General features: G+C 34.8%; 1 protein-coding gene across 5 annotated transcripts in view; it reads right to left on the reverse strand.

Moving 5' to 3' along the window:
* Positions 1 to 16,937, reverse strand: part of PDS5B (PDS5 cohesin associated factor B) — a 116,030-nt gene that overhangs the window by 76,303 nt on the left and 22,790 nt on the right. For all 5 annotated transcript variants that reach the window (XM_068930093.1, XM_068930094.1, XM_068930092.1 and 2 more), the window contains exons 3-6: positions 13,487 to 13,690; positions 8,816 to 8,902; positions 8,609 to 8,706; positions 7,611 to 7,737 (exon numbers count right to left, since the gene is read on the reverse strand). In XM_068930093.1, the coding sequence (XP_068786194.1) occupies positions 7,611 to 7,737; positions 8,609 to 8,706; positions 8,816 to 8,902; positions 13,487 to 13,690 (516 nt within the window). The remainder of the gene's footprint in view (positions 1 to 7,610; positions 7,738 to 8,608; positions 8,707 to 8,815; positions 8,903 to 13,486; positions 13,691 to 16,937) is intronic.

Below are 16,937 nucleotides of genomic sequence, written 5' to 3' on the forward strand. Positions count from 1 at the left end.
ACTAGTTTCACACAGAACAGCTTTAAAATCTCCATTGACACCGTTGAGAAAACAGTTTTCCCTGGCAAATCAGGGCTTACTTTTCAGTTGCCTTTCTGAGCCTGACGCCTAGCAATATGAGTTCCTGTATTCTACTGCCACTCCTTATCACCTTCCCCAGACACCGGAAAAGCAATTTAACATAACACAGAGGCATTTACAGTCATGACAGAAGCAAGCCTCCAAACAGGTCCGTGATAGAAAGTAGAGGAGCAAAAGCCTTCCTTTCATTCTTCCCTAGCGGCAAAGCAGCCACCTGTGAATAGGGTATCAGCACAGTGTCTCTACAGTATCTCCCAGACACTCATCTGGGTGACTGTGTTTGGGGGAGGGAGCGTGCGTAGGAAGGATACAAACTGACTCTAACAAAGCTCTAACGTAAATTTCAAAAAACATTCCTACCCCTCGTTTCTGTAATTGGGCTACTATATCTACGTTACTGCTTCCTTCCCTTCCTAACACTTATTTTCTACCAACCTCTGGATGCTACATTCTTTTCCCCAATGTCTATATTGCAATAATTTATAAAAAAAAAAAAAAAAATTTCAGAGGAAAATGCAACTTAGCTACTGTGACACACATCACAACACATTTCATTAGCACACATAAGTGAAGGAAAAATGTTCAAAAAACGTTCAATAGCTAAAAATAATCTTTTAATAGTTAAAAAGTCTCTGTGAAAAACTGGTGTTGCCTATTTTGATTAGCCTTTGCCAAAAAAAAAAAAAAACCCAGCTGCATAGTCCATTTACACTTAAAAGAAAACAGTTAAAGAGCAGTTTTGTTATGAACATCATCCATAAAAGGAATAAAATTTTCATGATAATGAAAAGCAAACACAAGATATATTATCATCAAGAAAATTAGAGTATTTCCTTGCCTGTGTATGCTTTACTTCTGCATAGCTACCTGAATGAACAAGGTCAGATTTGCAAAAGGATATAGAATATAATGTCTGTAATCCTAAAAACTGGGTATAGAACTACAGGTTTCTAAACAACAGTTAGAAGAAATAAACATTTTCTGTAAACATAAAACAAAAGTTGTTTCTCATTTGCGTATTGATAGCAGTAAGTTAGGTGACTGAAGTCAAAAAGACTATGAAGATCGTGCCTGAAGAATCTATTAATACTCTCAAAGCCACTATAAAAGGTGAAAAAAAATCCCAGTTCTGGAAAGATACCAAATACTTACATAAAATAACATAGAAAAAGATCATTAAAACCAAACTACAATGAATTTTATCTTCTTGTAAAAAGCCACATGTGAATACAATTGAGAAAGAAACCTACACTACCAGTTTTCATAAAAAACAAAACAACTACTGTAAAAACTAAACTATAGCCATCACAGCCCACCATGAATAGGAGAGATATGAAGGCTAAATTTACGCTGACTTCATGCTGAAACAGTCAAAAACAGTTTGGCAACAAGTTTTCCTCTGGTTATTAAATGGATTTGGCTTAACATTCTTTATCTTTCTAAAAGCCATCTGCCAGTGTCACAATCAAGAAACAATTCACAGTACTTTCAAGTGGATCAGTTAAATGGCAAAAAGAAAGTCAAAACTTATTAAATTTTATGTCACTAATTTAAGACCTGTACTAAGAAAGCTTTAAAATGCCTGATCTGCACTCTTAAAACAAGTTGTTTCATTTCACTAAGATTGACCTCTAAGGACCCCTTTCAGAGATCCTGAACATCAAAAATTAAGTGCTTGATCTCCTCTTTTATTATTATTAATAATAACAATAAACATTCTTGAGTAACTTTTCTCAAGGAAAAAATACCAGTACATGTCTTAATTTTCATCCTTGTAATTTCCTCTTCCCTTATCGAAGCAAGGTGCGAGAGTCACCATGGGCACAATCTGTTTATGAAACTGTATGGTTGTTCCTTGTCCCAGAAATGAGAGTTTTCTGCACACCAGATTCTTCTTTACACTTAATACAAAAGTGTTTCCACCTGTAGCATCTGTTCTCTGTTATTTCACCGGAGCTGTGCCCGTTCAGGAAATAAAAGGCACAAATAGCCATAATAAGAAATGTATGACATTTGCAGTTGTTGCTTTGATCCTTCTTGACTTCCACAGTTCATTCACCTCCACCAAAACAAAGAAAATAGCTTTTATCTGCATAGGAATGAACTCTAGATCATAAGATCTGACGTGTAAAATAAGTCTGAACAGCAGACTTAGCACAGCAATGTTTCAATAGGCATATTCATTAATTGCATTTTCAGCTCATATCTTTCACGATATGAGCCGATATTTAAAAAGCTACCGTAATTTTATCTATGCAACTACTAATAAAAACACTGTAAAATGAAAAACTCACGCATAGCCTTAGGAAAGGAAACCTGAAAGAACTGAGGTGATCTTTCACAATTAAACCACTAAAGGCCAGGCAAAATATCTCCTGACACCTTAACATCAGCTCAGATGAACACTAGAAATAGCTATTTGCAACCCTGAATAAAGTATTCACACTATCCTCCATTCTATCCTAGAAAAAAGCTTCCAAAAAAGTCTAAATCACAGTTGGATAAATAAAGTTAGCTATTTCTTCATGCGTCATGAATTTGATTTAGGTACGGGTAGGGCCGTGCGTGCACACAGACGTGTGTGTGTGCATAAGTTTCTTCTCCCAGCTGCAAGGTAAAGGCAAAAACAGGAAAAAGCAGCATTGCCTTAGTTCAAACGAAAACAGGAGGAACCCAAGCCAAAAACAAACAGGTTCAAAGATCTTTTACAAAAGGTCAATACTATCTTTTTTGACCAACGTAATACTCATAAAAATATTTTAAAACGTGTACAAAAGGAAAGACCAAATTTAACAAATCTATTCTCTGCATATATCTAAACTTGTACCAGTTCAATCTTCCCATACATTGGGGAGCAGGGAGAGGGGAAGACACGAACTTCAAGACCTTTTAATGCTTTAAGAAATCCCTCATTGATGGGGACAATCATCTTAAGCAGAATGTCCCTAAGAGCACACAAGCATCCAGCAGGGATAAGCTTTCAAGAGCTCTGAATTGGTTAGAAACTAAGTCATCTGATGCCTATACTGTTTAAAGAAACCATTAATAATTATTACGTTTTGAAGGAAAAAGCAGAAATGAAAAGAATTGATCACAACAAATCAAAGAACCACCCAGAAAAGGGCTGAATGCAGATCTTCTGCAAGAAAAGTCTTAGATAGTTGAGAAATTAATATTGCTCTATAAAATAGGCTTGTATAGCGCTATAAACAGACATTTTCACCTGAAAATCTCTAGTTTCCTTTCAAGGGAAAAAAAAAAGTAAATAGGAGAATAGAGTTTTTTAATTATTTTTTTAAACTGAGAGTATTTCAGCAATAATTATTGAAGAGAGACCATTTTCACCAGCTATGAGTTGTCTCCTTCATCTCAGTTTCAACCATTATTTTTGCATACACATGGCTAGTATTTCAATTTGATATGCTTCTGGGTAAATATTAAGAACCTTGTCATCTCATTTTTCACATCCATTCTCTACCAGAATTTTTGACAACTTTATAATACAGATGAAAGAAGTAGTGGCAACCTCTCGGACAGGGTGGCACAGACATTTTTGTGGATGTATATGCAATGTTCTCCAAGCCAGTTTGCCACAGAGCCAAAAGCCAGTTTGCCACAGAGCCAAAAGCCAGATGGGCTAGCACAATGGAGTTGGCAGAGGCAGAAAGGCACATTCACTGAATTTTTTCAGTTACCTTTTTCAACTTCCTCTCAATGCCCAATTTAACATAGCTCAAAGCAATTAAGTAATTTATACCCATATTTGAAAAGAACATTAACAAACAAACAAATGCAGAACCCTTATTTTTTCCCCCTCAAAAGATGACTAGCTAGCATCAATCCTATCCTTTTTAGTTTTATATCTTTAAGAGTGAAATCAAATGTTAAACCTTTTTTTCCTGCTCATTTAGAGAAAATATTCTTCAAAAACATAAGTTTTAATATTTTATCTCCTTTGGAATTCGTAACGGTCATTAATTTTATTCCGATTATCAAGGCACAGTGACAGAATTTGTGTTCAAGAGAACTTCACAAAGAAGTTTTAACAGATTCTCTAGATCTAGTAAATCTGCGGGTAAGGGGCATGGAACAGCCTTTTAAGAATGGCTCACAATAAAGAAAGAGCTTGGCTGAAGTGTTGCCAAGATAGATAACACTAATTATTAAGCAAGCTTCCAAAAAAAAGACAGATGAGGAATTTAATTGTCCATATCACTTTTTTGGAGAGATAAACATGTACAGCACCTGCAATGTGTGCTTCCCTGTAGCAGTCCTGAGGCTGAAAATGGAACAGTCTGGCAAACATTCAAGGAAACAAAGTATAATTCATTTGCTAAAACATTGCACAAAAATTGTTTACAGTAAGGCAGTACCTTTATAATCTAAACAGACAAGACAAGACAAATATTCATTCTTCTTGCATTTTTATGATGACTACCACTGCCTTCATTTCAGTCTTTTTTGGTTTTAATTTACTTTTCCTCATTAGTTTCATTCCCTCTTTATATAATCCTATCAAAAAAATTTCAGCGGAGATCATAGAAAGGAATAAAAGAGCCAAATCACAAAAGGAAGAAAATGATTAAAGATCAGAGAAATTAAGAGGACACATAGTTCACAAATTATGTTTGATGTGTTATTAAATTATCAGATATCTGCTTTAATTATTGAGCAAGCCAGTGCATACCCTAACATACTTGATTTGTGATACTAGCATCAGCCACTTTCATTCAGTTTTACATCAGTTGTTTTTTTTTTTGGGGGGGGGGGGAAGGGGTGTCAAGTGAGATGACTTACAAACTCAAGTCAGCTACAGAAGGTTAGGACTGCTTCAGAGGCTTGTCAAATCAGAGCAGATGAACGCTTGAGAGTATGTCATGTTCTCAGTATATCCTACCACTGCCTAAATTTTTGTGGTTGTGCTGTTAGCACCGTAGTTTATTAAAGCTACCACACACAATTAAGGACCATATCTAGTATTTCTGTAAAGAGAAATACTGACATTAATTTTAAAAGGTATGAGGAGTAAAGAATCCTCTATAACCCTCGATAAATTGTTCAAGGTAGTTACCATAAGTTTAAATAAATATTAAAATTATATGAATTTTTTTATCTAATGTTGAATTACAACCACTGAATCTTAGCATCAGGGATTCAAGACTAAAGAGCTGTCTGAACCTTCTGTTCCCAATATATGCTTACATACTGCTCTTTTGATAACTTGCATAGATTAAGCTCCTCAAGTCTTCAGCCTCTCTAGTGTTACTCAATACTACTGTTTATATACCATAAGTCAAATCAGCTGTATCACTATTTTCCAGAACAGTCATTCAACTCACAAGCGCACTCCAGTCTCATGTTTACTACTTTACTTCTGGCTTTATCAAAAATACACTGTCTGCCTGTGTCACTCACCATGTACACGGTTATCTTAACAGAGACAACAATCTCTCAATCTGATCATTTTCAAATCTGAATACCAAAACTATGCTTCCTCCATGTCATCAAAAAACACTCTTTCTGCACCCAGGGAATCCAGCTAGACAAGAATTTCCTACTTATCCTTACATTAACACCTTCCACTATACCATTTATAGTGATATCAGTCTGATTTTTGGAATTTCCCTTTTCTATAGCCCATACAGCCTTAACTGCCAGTTCAGCTAACTCACAGTTTTGACCTACGGCAGACCTTATTGTTATGTACCTTGTAGTTTTGCGTTCAAAGGGACAAGAGTAGAGAAATTCCCATTCTGACTGCACTGCCCCACTTCTCCAACATAACATTATCTATCTAATCACTTTCTGTAGCTACCATGCAAGTTCCCAAGTCTTAAGTTAACACAAAGTAATTTAAGCATACTGAGACAAAATAGAGAAAAAAAAAAAAAATAGAAGCTTTCCATTCGGGTGAAAAAGATAAAAATATAAAAATCACAGAGCAAAAGTGCTCAGAACATGGATCAAAATTATGAAACTACTTCAATTAGAAAACATGCTATAAACTAGTATTCTGTCCAAAGAGTTTAGGTTTTGATTATGGACAAAATAAAATGCAAAAGTCAAAATGCCTTATCTCATTAAAATATTTCTAGTCAATAAATCTGCTATAAAATGAAACTGTTTCAATGCTATATCCAGTTTGATAGGATACAAATTTCCCAATTTAAAAGCAGCTTATTAATCTTGAATCATAAAAACAGTACTGTCAAATCAAGTTGAATGCAGGACACTATGACACAAAACAGAATCTTAACACCTGAGAAAATATAAAGTAACCTATTTTGCACAGTTCTGCTTTTGTTTTTTGTATTCCAAGGCTTTACTTTGTAAATCTGAGTTTTAGATATGAAAATTTCAATCCAGCTTTGGCACAGGAGTCCTAGGATCCCTGAAGGACACAATTAAAACATTTCCAATCAAGAAAACCCTAACCCATATTAGTCAATTAGCCCTTCACTGTCAATGGAAAAAACAATTTACTGCTCATTTACTAAAACTGATGAATTGAGGTAAGACATATCATATTGTGCTACTACCTATACTATTTACAGAGCACCTTATGAAAAGCTTATTAAATTTCCTCAGGGATGCACTGTTTCAAGAGACAGTATTCTGAAGTTGCAAAAATCTCTTTTCCACATTTAACTTACAAGAGCTGATAAGAAGAGTTCACATTCACTTTACTTACTGCAGCTTTTAAAAAGGCATGACAAAAAGTTAGTCTTTTGGGAGGAAGTGCATGTCAGCGCGTGTCATTGCACAGCCAAAACTGTCCAGAGTTAAGCTAAGTATGCATTTCCTAGATAGCTTACACAGAAATTTTTCTTTTTTTGTCATACAGGACTTATAAGAAGTCTTGTTCCCAAGCCTGTAGCCCAAGATATTCTAGTAGGACCCAAATAGTTTTCCAAACAAAGAAGTCAGACTTTCCTGCTTTTTAACACTAACATTTCATGACACATACACAAACAAAGTTTGAAGTTCTTTTCCAGGCCATCTGTATTTTTTTTTTTTTTAAATATTACTTACTAAGGTAAGATAGCCATCATTTCGGCTCTTTAAGCACCCACCCTCTCCGAACACAGTTACTTCTATGGCTACATCAAAAACACACTGATGTGCTTCCAATGACAACGTCAACATAATTGGAAAACAGCAGAGCCAACTGCAAATCATCCATTATAACAACTCCCCCCACCACCACCACTTAGAACAGTGCAATAACTTCCAAAGGATAGATATCATTTATATGAAATTCTAGCAGTACAAACCACATACCAAAAATGTATTCATATGACTTCATAATGTCAATACTCAAAATCATATAAACATTTTAGTCTATGACATGTGAATCAAAGCAATGAAATGCTACTGAGTTTCATTATTATTAAAATTGCAGTTTGAAAAAAAAGTAATACAAACTTATTTGCCACAGCTATTCTCTCAGTGAAATCTACATAAATGAATACATATTTGATAAATCTTGATCATGATTGCAAGAAAATTAAATGGCTACTAAGCCTTACCTTATGTGCTGGCACTAGATTAACTAACACTGTATCCAAAAGTTCTTGCGACACAGTATCTCCCTCACAAATGATAGAGCTCATAAGGTCAACCATGTGCATGTGTACTTTCTGATTGTGACCATTGCTGAAATTAAAAACAAGAATTCTTAGCATACTATTCATATAAAATACAACTTCCATTCAGAATACTCTCCAAGACAATGCCAAACAACAAGGAGCATAATAACCAACTGACAATTTTTCTTAGAAGTCAAACTACTCAAATTTCTGGACTGCATGTACCACTTTTCAAAGTGTTCTCAAATTTCATTCCCTCTCCATTTACTATCACATCGAAAAAGAAAGATGACTGATCTGCCCATATGAGAATAACATAGCATATTAGAACTTCCTTCCCTTTTCCTGAGCATTGACAAGGCCACATCTGGAGCGCTCTATCTAATTCTGGACTCCCTAGTGCAGGAGAGTCACGGGCACGCTGAAGTGAGTCCACTAAAGGGCCAGGAAGACAATTAAGGGACTAGAGCATCTGTCATGAGATGAGAGGCCGAGAGAACCAGGACTATTCAACCTGGAGAACAGAAGGTTCAGGACTGGGAGAATTAAGGAAGTGATCTCAACATTGCATATAAATACCTGATGGGGGACAGTAAAGAAGCCAGCCAAAGGATGAGGCAATGGGCACAAATTCAATTACAGAAAATTCTACTTCAACATAAGAAAGAAAACGTCTTAACCGTAAAAAAAAAAAAAAAAAAAAAAAAAAAAAAAAGACATTTTCCAGTTAATCTTGTCATACCATTTAACTAAAACAGGCAGAATTGATAGTTTGTTACATTTAGACTGCTACATTTTGTTACCTTGAATTACTGGGGTATCTAAATTAAGCTCTTCTTGTTAATGCTAACAGTCTCACAATAGATTGAACATGCAAGTTCAAAACCTCTCACCTCAAATATACAATAATATATTATAATTAGGATGACAATACTTACTTTATTACTGAAAACAGTGTTCTGTACAACTGTGTAAATATTTCATTGCTGTCTTCTAACTCAAAGCATATGTTGTAAGACTTCACCCAAGCAATATTCTATGTCAGACAGAATGTGGGAAGGGGGAAAGGGTAGTTAATAAGTGATTATGTTTAAAAATTGCATACATTTAACACTTATTATGAAATAGTAAGTTATAGAGCTCACCTCAAGTAAATAAAAATAGCGATTGAACTGGGGGCTTTTTGTGTCTTCTAACCCCTTAAGCTGCCTTGTTATGAACATAAATATATCCTGAAAATAAAAAAGTGACATTTATTCAGTCATAATGAAACTTTAAAAATTATAATAATTATTAATTGCTAATATTAGTCAGTACAAGACACAGTCATGTCAGAAGCACTATTTCACTGTCGGAAACAACAAGATTTACAGAACATTAGGGGGAATGTCAAGAAGTAAGTTTAGAATGTTTCATCTTCTTTAAAAGATTTAGGAAGCAATTCCACAGTAAAAAAACACTCAACTTGACACATACAGCTGCACCCAGCTGACATGCTGCATAACCTACAATATTATTCAAGAGGACAACGAACTTTGCGTTTTCGCTTTATGCTGCAACAGGTTTGGACAGGGGGCAAGAAGGGAAAAAAGCAGTAGCCAACCGCAGCTTTCCTAAGAGCACTGTACTAGGCTTACAGCAGTAGCGTTTGTACCAGTAGTAGGACGCGTTTGTGCATTTCTTAATCACCACTCCAAACAATCGATTTTTCTATTGACATAGACCACATCTCTTGCAAAAAAAAAAATTAAAAAAAAAAAACAATAAATCAAGCTTCTCATGCTTTGCATATCAACTTTCAGTACAAGAGGACTTATTTAGAAAAATGTTTCACACAATAAATTCAATCAGGTAATAAGCAACAAATTAAGTCAATTATGATCAGAATGGAAACATATAGGAAAGCATCCTTATAAAATCCTTTCTGCATTAAGGCAATCAATGGCTGAAAATTCTTAACTACAATATAAAAACAAAAGATTCAGAAGCACATTTCACCATCATTCAAAGACGGTCTTCACAACCTCAGCTGTTTCCATAGCATTTTATCTAACAACCCAGGTATAAAATAAATTCCTACCTTCAAATTCTTTTTTAAGCTTCAATTTTATTTTTAAAGAATCCAAAGGCCTGATAGGATGGATTGAAGTTTCCGTCAGAGGCAAAGAAACCTTTAACTTTTAATAAATTCCAAAAGCATAAAGTTGCCATACTAAATATGTGCAAGTCTTACAGTTAACCTTGAAAAAAAGGATCCTTAGAAAAAAAGAACTGCAATATAGCAGATTTTAATATACTTTTCACATTAACATAAGCTTTTTACACCTATTCAAATTTGTGTAAGAGCTAAAGTCTAGAAAATTTTTCTTTACCAAAAATTTACAAAGGACCATTGTCATTGCTGTCCTCCTCCTCACCCCATCCCAAGAACGATGAGCTGGACAGAAGAGGAGAATGTGGTCCCTTCTTTCCAAGGCTACAATCACAAAATTCAACCTTAATCAATAAGCTGGGCATTTACTGTGACCCTACATAAAACCAATAACATCAAAATTAGATAGGACAATATCGTCTCTTGGCAAAAAAACATACAGCAAGCACATTGTTCAAAGACGCAGCTTAAGTTACTGTTCGACTTTGGATCGAAAGTGTGTTTTTGAAGCCAATCTTCTGATCACCCCTACTTACTACTGTTTGGTTCACACTGCAGATTAGTCAGAGCACAGGAAGAGGACTCTTATTTGAAATCAAACTGGAAGATACAGTTCAAAGGACACATTCAGTGGACTCCAGTTGCTAAAGAGCATTCAGGTCACAGGACCAGACAAAGGCTAGCCTAAAGAAGCCCCCCTCACTCCCTTTAAATGAATCACTAGCAGGCTAGTAACCCCTCTGAAATGAGTTCCAGCATCTAAACAACTATTTGCCCAGAAAGTACTGTGAAATTTAGGAGAAATAAAAACTGAATCTCAGTGATGGGAAATAAATATATTTTTTGCACTGAGTGAATCTTAACAGAGTATCTTTATTTTCTATCCTGCCGTTTCATATGTAAAAGTGAACATAATTCAAAGTCTGTACTGAGACCAAAATAGGCTTTCCTCATAGATTTTTATAAAGTATACGTTACCATATTGTATATGAATATGTACATTAATGAATAGTACACATATGCAATGTAACACTTGAATGCTTCACAAATAATAATGACATCACCTGATAAATTGATAATTTATTCATATTTTACAGAAAGCAAAACAGATTAAAGCCAAAAGTACTTATTAATTTTGAATATGTAATGTTCTATGACCTAAAGCTTTTAAGTGTACACCATCTGAATATGCAGTTATACACACAAGACACAGGATTAATTTTGGCTGTTAGCTAAGAAGTCACAACACTTTTATAAGATAATATGGTTTCACACTAGACTCTATAAAGTAAGTATACATTAAAACCCAAACCCTAAAAACATAGGTGTCTATGCTTCACTTTAGGGAGAACATTGGTATCAAGACAGCAATCCACAGAAAAAACATTCAATTGACCACATAAAAGCTTCAGTATGCATCAGAGCCACAGCTTTCACCACAGAAAGTACTCAGATACCCGAAATTCTGCTACCATGCACATCCTGAAGCATATCCTTTTCACCTCGGTTAGGCAGACTATATGTAAGATAAAGTGTTTTCCAGTAGTGATTAGAATATTTCTCCCACCTCATAAAAAAAGAGAGTTACTCATCAAGCTTTCCTCAGACTGAGGACTGAAGTTGAAAGTCTCTACACCCCAGAAGACCAGTCCTTCTCCAATTCTGCTTTTAGCCTATCTGTGGCTTTTTCCCACTGTTCTCAAAACTCTTTCAACATTTAGTGAGGAATGGAAGATTTATACTGAGGATATACATAAGAGAGGAATAACTCAAATCGTGATCCCTTCTCTCTTTGCAACTTACGCACCATCCAAAGTGACATAAAAAGACCTAAACAGTCCCTGAAGCAAAGGTAAAAATCTCAAGATTGATGTTTTCCCCTCTCAAAAAGCTATTTCTCTTCAACATTTTCTGTCTCCAACTTGGGTACTTAAATATAAAAGCGGAGACTCTTAAGGCTGCGTAGGGATATAAATATTAAATACCAGGCAAAAATAGTGCCAAAATATAAGTCAAGAAGAAAAGCTCTTCCTCTTACCTCTTTTCATAAAGTGGAGGAACTCTTCAACATATGTACTAGAGCTTGTCTTGCAACCACAAAGGCTATATTCAGCTGAAACTAGTTTGTAATTGTCTACCTCAGTACTTCTGGGCAAGAGTCCCTATTGTCTGTCCTTTCTTAATTTCTCAAAATGCATTTAGAAATCTGCATCAAGAGATTGAATTCTGAAATCTGTACAGATTACAGAACCAATTCTGACAAAGGAAGTTCCAAGTCTGTTTGCAGCTCTACCCAAGTTGAAGTACTATAATTATAGTGCAAGTAAAATAGTGTACTATCAGTAATGTGAACTTTCTAGGACTATATATAACAAAATTTAAAACTTGTTAGCATATCACAGCCCAAATTTGGTAAGAAGGAATAATATCACTTGGTAGACCAGCTCAGACAAAAGAAAAAGAAAAAATCCTAAGCCTAATAATATAAAAAATAGGGTTTTTTTGCTATATATATACATACATACACATATATATATATACACACACACACATATATATATATATATTCAAAACTGAAGTAGAAACCAGGAAAGCTCAAAAACAGACTTAAGCATAACATGGTAGGGAAAGCTAACATTTGTCTTTAGCTATAAAGGGTGTAATCAGTAACATGCAATTAGAGATGCAATGATCAAGAATTAAGAAAATAAAGCTAACAGAAGTTCCTAAATCTCTCTCCAGTATGTCAGCTAAACAAAGGATGTACTACAGCTGAAACTGTATTGCTCACCTTACTTACAAAGCACTTTTCGTGCTACCACTAGATCAGAAATTAAGCCATTTCTTCCACTATAAATAGGTGCACCTTCCACCACAACCATCTTTTTCTCCTACTTGGCAAAAAAGACTCTTAAAACAGGGAGACATGACAGTGAGAAGCAAAAAAAAAGTAAAAGTCTTCCAGTGTTATTTTCCCCTGCAAGACTTCCTAGAAGGGTCAGTCCATTAGTCTAGATTCAGAAGTTGTTCAGTTGAGAGCTGGAAAAAAAGTTAGTTTTCTACAAAAAAGTTAACACACACACACGAAGCAATCTAAAATGGAATTTTCTGTAACAAACAGCGCAAATTTGGAACTGCCTTTTCAAACCTGGCATTTCCCAATCAACCATCTCCATCTAGTGGGATCAGAGATATTGTAATTGCAAAATTCTCCCAATTCGCATCAAAAATAAATTATTCTCCTTACAAAAATAATTTTTATTGCATTCAGTACAGCTTTTGTCTACAAAAATACACTAATCATCTTTTGGTAGTTTAACTGGAAACAGCAATGATTTTGCTAAAAAATCAGCTATCTTGCAAGAGATTCGTGTAAAAGCTTGTAGGTATTTCTAATGTGGCAGCCCACTATCTGTAAACCCCAACGATAGATATTTTATTGAACTATTTTCTATATAAACCCAAAACCCTGCAAGTTATTGAAAGATATAAGATATATCACCTTATCTGGTAAACATCTGACCTCACAGAATACTCCTACCCCACAATCCAGGGAAAGCCAGGGATAACTCAAGCTGAACAGAAATAACGGGAGGGAAAATAAACCCATTATATCATTCATTTCAAAAAAAACATTGTGGAAAAATAGATTAATTAAATTTACCTTTAGTTTATCCGGTGAAGTGTACGGAGCTTCAGGGGCATAAATTCTGAAAATATCAGCAAGACAACATGCTACTAGCAAACGTACATCTTTATCAGGATGTTTGAGGAAAAAATCTGAAGCAAGATGTAAAGCAAGATTTAGATATAACTCCTTTTCTTCTTCAGAGTCCTGGTCCATATCCATGAAAGTTTTCACAACCATCTGTAAAGAAAGGAAGATCTCAATATATAAAATGAAGTGCTCTGTAAAGGGGTCATCACAAAGTTTTCTCCTGTGTTTGTATAACGTCTATCAGAAGCATCCTGAGCTCTCCCTATGACTCTTTAAATACTATTACCAATTCAGTAGTACTTGTTTGAAAAAAACTTGAAAATTATATTTCTTTTTCACAAAACAGGAAGGACCTAGTCAAGTCCCCTGTCATTTGTTCCAGCATGCAGAGCCTCAGCAGTGTTACTGAAAGCCTGGCAGTTCACATATCTTTAAGAGATAACAACATTATCAAGTTGGCCAAGAAGTTAAGAACACAAAAGTGTTTACTGTTACAAACACTCAGTGTAAAATACTGAATACAGTACAATCAGTTGTATTCAAAAATGTGTATTTCTCCCTGAAGTATTTAGCATTACAATTCAATTTTCTCTATTCTCTTCCAGTTTCAGAATTTTCTCCTACTGCTTCTGAGGACAAGTTTCTCACCTGTACAGCCCACAAACAGAGGCAGATCACATGGAATTTCAACAGAAGCATATATATATATATGTATGTGTATACATATATGAAAAAATCCAGTACTGGCTAGCAGCATGAATGTTATCTGACAAGACCAAAATGCTAATTAGTATTAGGTGCCAGTGGACTGTTCTACAGGAAAAAAAAAAAAAAAAAAAAAAGACACAGACACACACACACCACTCTGGACCACACAAATTATTTTATACCCTAAATAGACCATAAAGATACAGCAGGGGAAAAAAATCATAATTAGTAACTGTTAGTCAGTGACAAATCTTACATTTAAAAAAAACTGTTTGGAGGAGAAAAAGTACTAACAACACAGGTATGCTTTTCTCCAATTTTTTTATTTGAATCACAGAGGTGCAGTTATTTTAAGGAGTCCAACTCTCATTCAAGTTAAAAAGAAAAGAAAAAAAATATATACACAATAAAGATCAAATTATACAATCCTGAAAATTAAAGTTCAAATTGCCATCTATTCCACTAGTGCAGGAAGAGATATTTCTCAAAAATAATGATGCCAGTGAAATCCCTCCAAAAAAAAAAAAAAAAAAAAAAAAAAAAAAAAAAAGAGGGCTGCAAAATATTTTATCTTGCTATAGTTTCATTGTTTTATTTTTAAAATTTCAAAATTGACTATACATATCTGGTCAGAGAGCAACAGATCCTATTTTAAGTCTCCTGCATACTTAGGATCTCAGCAGCTGCAAGATTTTCAAAACATATTAGAATCCTTTAGTAAAAGGCAAAGAATAACTTATGCACAGATATAACTTCCATTGAGGAAAAAAAATAAAATCTTCCCTAGTCATACAGGAGATCAGCTGCACTACCTTCCTCATATACTATTAAAGAATTTTAAAAACATCAAGGAAGAATTATGTTCACTGATATGGAAAGCAATTAAATTTGTGTAATTCATTAACATGGTAACATAAATATTCACAAGAGTTCTTGCAAAAAGTACTGTTTATGTCTACTCTGGAAATGAATGTTAAATTTCTCTTTCCAGACAATATGAACTTTCATACTGATCAGAAAAAATAAATTAGTCACCTTCTCTCCAAAGTAGTCTGTCACAGCACTCAATGAAAAACATAGAAAAATAAGCTAGTTCTCCTAGCATACTTTTCTAGCTTCTTGCAAATCAACAGTTAGGCAATTCCCAAACCAGAAATTGGGCCCAGACCACCATGAATAATACTCATGGAGCTTCTTCCAGATGTGGCCAGCATTTTTTAACCCATTTGATTCTTCCTGCTCCTATATCATCCTACAGCAATAAGCTTTGCCGTTTAATTATATAGCTTACTGAAAAGTTCTTTATTAGACTGCAGGTCTAAAACTAACTTATTTCATTATGTGACGCCTTGGGTCTTGCATACTAAGAGGAACTGCGGAAAAAATACACCCTCCTTACAGTTTCCATCATTTCCAAACCTTTGTCACATTCTCTCCCTCTTCAGTGCTAGTCCATATCTTGGACCACTTTTTCGTCTTTTCTTATTCTACTACAACTCTGAGATGGTGTGGATCAGAAGTCCATACTGTTTGCAAGAGAAGGTATGCTAATATATAAATTTACTATGCATATTTTCCATTCTACTCTCAAAATTCCTAGTAACATACATATATATAAATGAATGTTGTTACTAAATAAACAAACTATTTACTTGTGTGAATTACAAAATCTACAAAAAACTACTCCTTCCCTAATACTGATGTGATTTTGTCAGTCAAGGAAATGAGGGTGTTAATAGCCCACCTATTCTTAAACTACTTATTCTCAGCACCTGCAACTCTGTTTATACTGCGGAGCTTGCACTTGCAGTGTCTCCAGTAGCCTAGATCCTCCACAAAAAGAGCACCTGTAGAGCTAGGGTGTAAAGGAGCTCCCTGCCTGCATAACCACGTTGTCATCTTAATATACAGCCAGAATAGCCAGCTGGACAAGAACCACAGGACTTCCTGCAAAGTACACTTCTGCAAGACAGATCAAAATGACAGAGGACACAAGGGACTCTGCATTCAAAGCCAAAAATTAAACTGTAGGAGTAAGAAGCTGTGTGTATACTAATGCACTGAAAAATACGCTAGCGCTGACTGATTTCTGGAAGAAATAATTTACTCTGTTAGGAGTCTCTCATATATGAAGTTATAAATGCCTTCCTCTAGTCAACATAGACTTTTTTCAGTATAGTGTATACTACTATCAACCAAATTCCCAAGCACAAAAGGGGGAAGAACAGCCCTAGTATTTTTTTTTTTTTTTTAATACACACAGTTCCAACTGACTTAAAATTAGAACATTTAGGGTCCCTCTCCCACATCTGTTCCCTCTTGTTTTACAGGACAAGCTCAAGTTGCAGTCATTCTCTCTACACAATACTGAAATAGGCCTGCCTTTTTGTGAAAGCAGATGGGCAGATAAAAGATTTTATCCCACAAAATCTCTCCCTCCTTCCTATATTTAGGTCAAAAAAGGCCAAGAAGTTCAGGAGACAGAAATATACAGTATAATCACAGACACCTGACTATATGATAAAGGTTAAAATAACTAGAATAAAAAGGATCCACTAGAAAAGTGGATTTTTATAAATAAACTTGTGAGGAGCTTGAATGCTTAAAAATAACATATTTTGACATAGCCATATTATTTTCAAAATTAATATTATATCTATCTTTTCCAATGCTTCCATCTCTAAAAGCA

Source organism: Struthio camelus, chromosome 1 (genome assembly GCF_040807025.1).
Source record: "Struthio camelus isolate bStrCam1 chromosome 1, bStrCam1.hap1, whole genome shotgun sequence".
In the NCBI taxonomy this organism is placed as follows: Eukaryota; Metazoa; Chordata; class Aves; order Struthioniformes; family Struthionidae; genus Struthio; species Struthio camelus.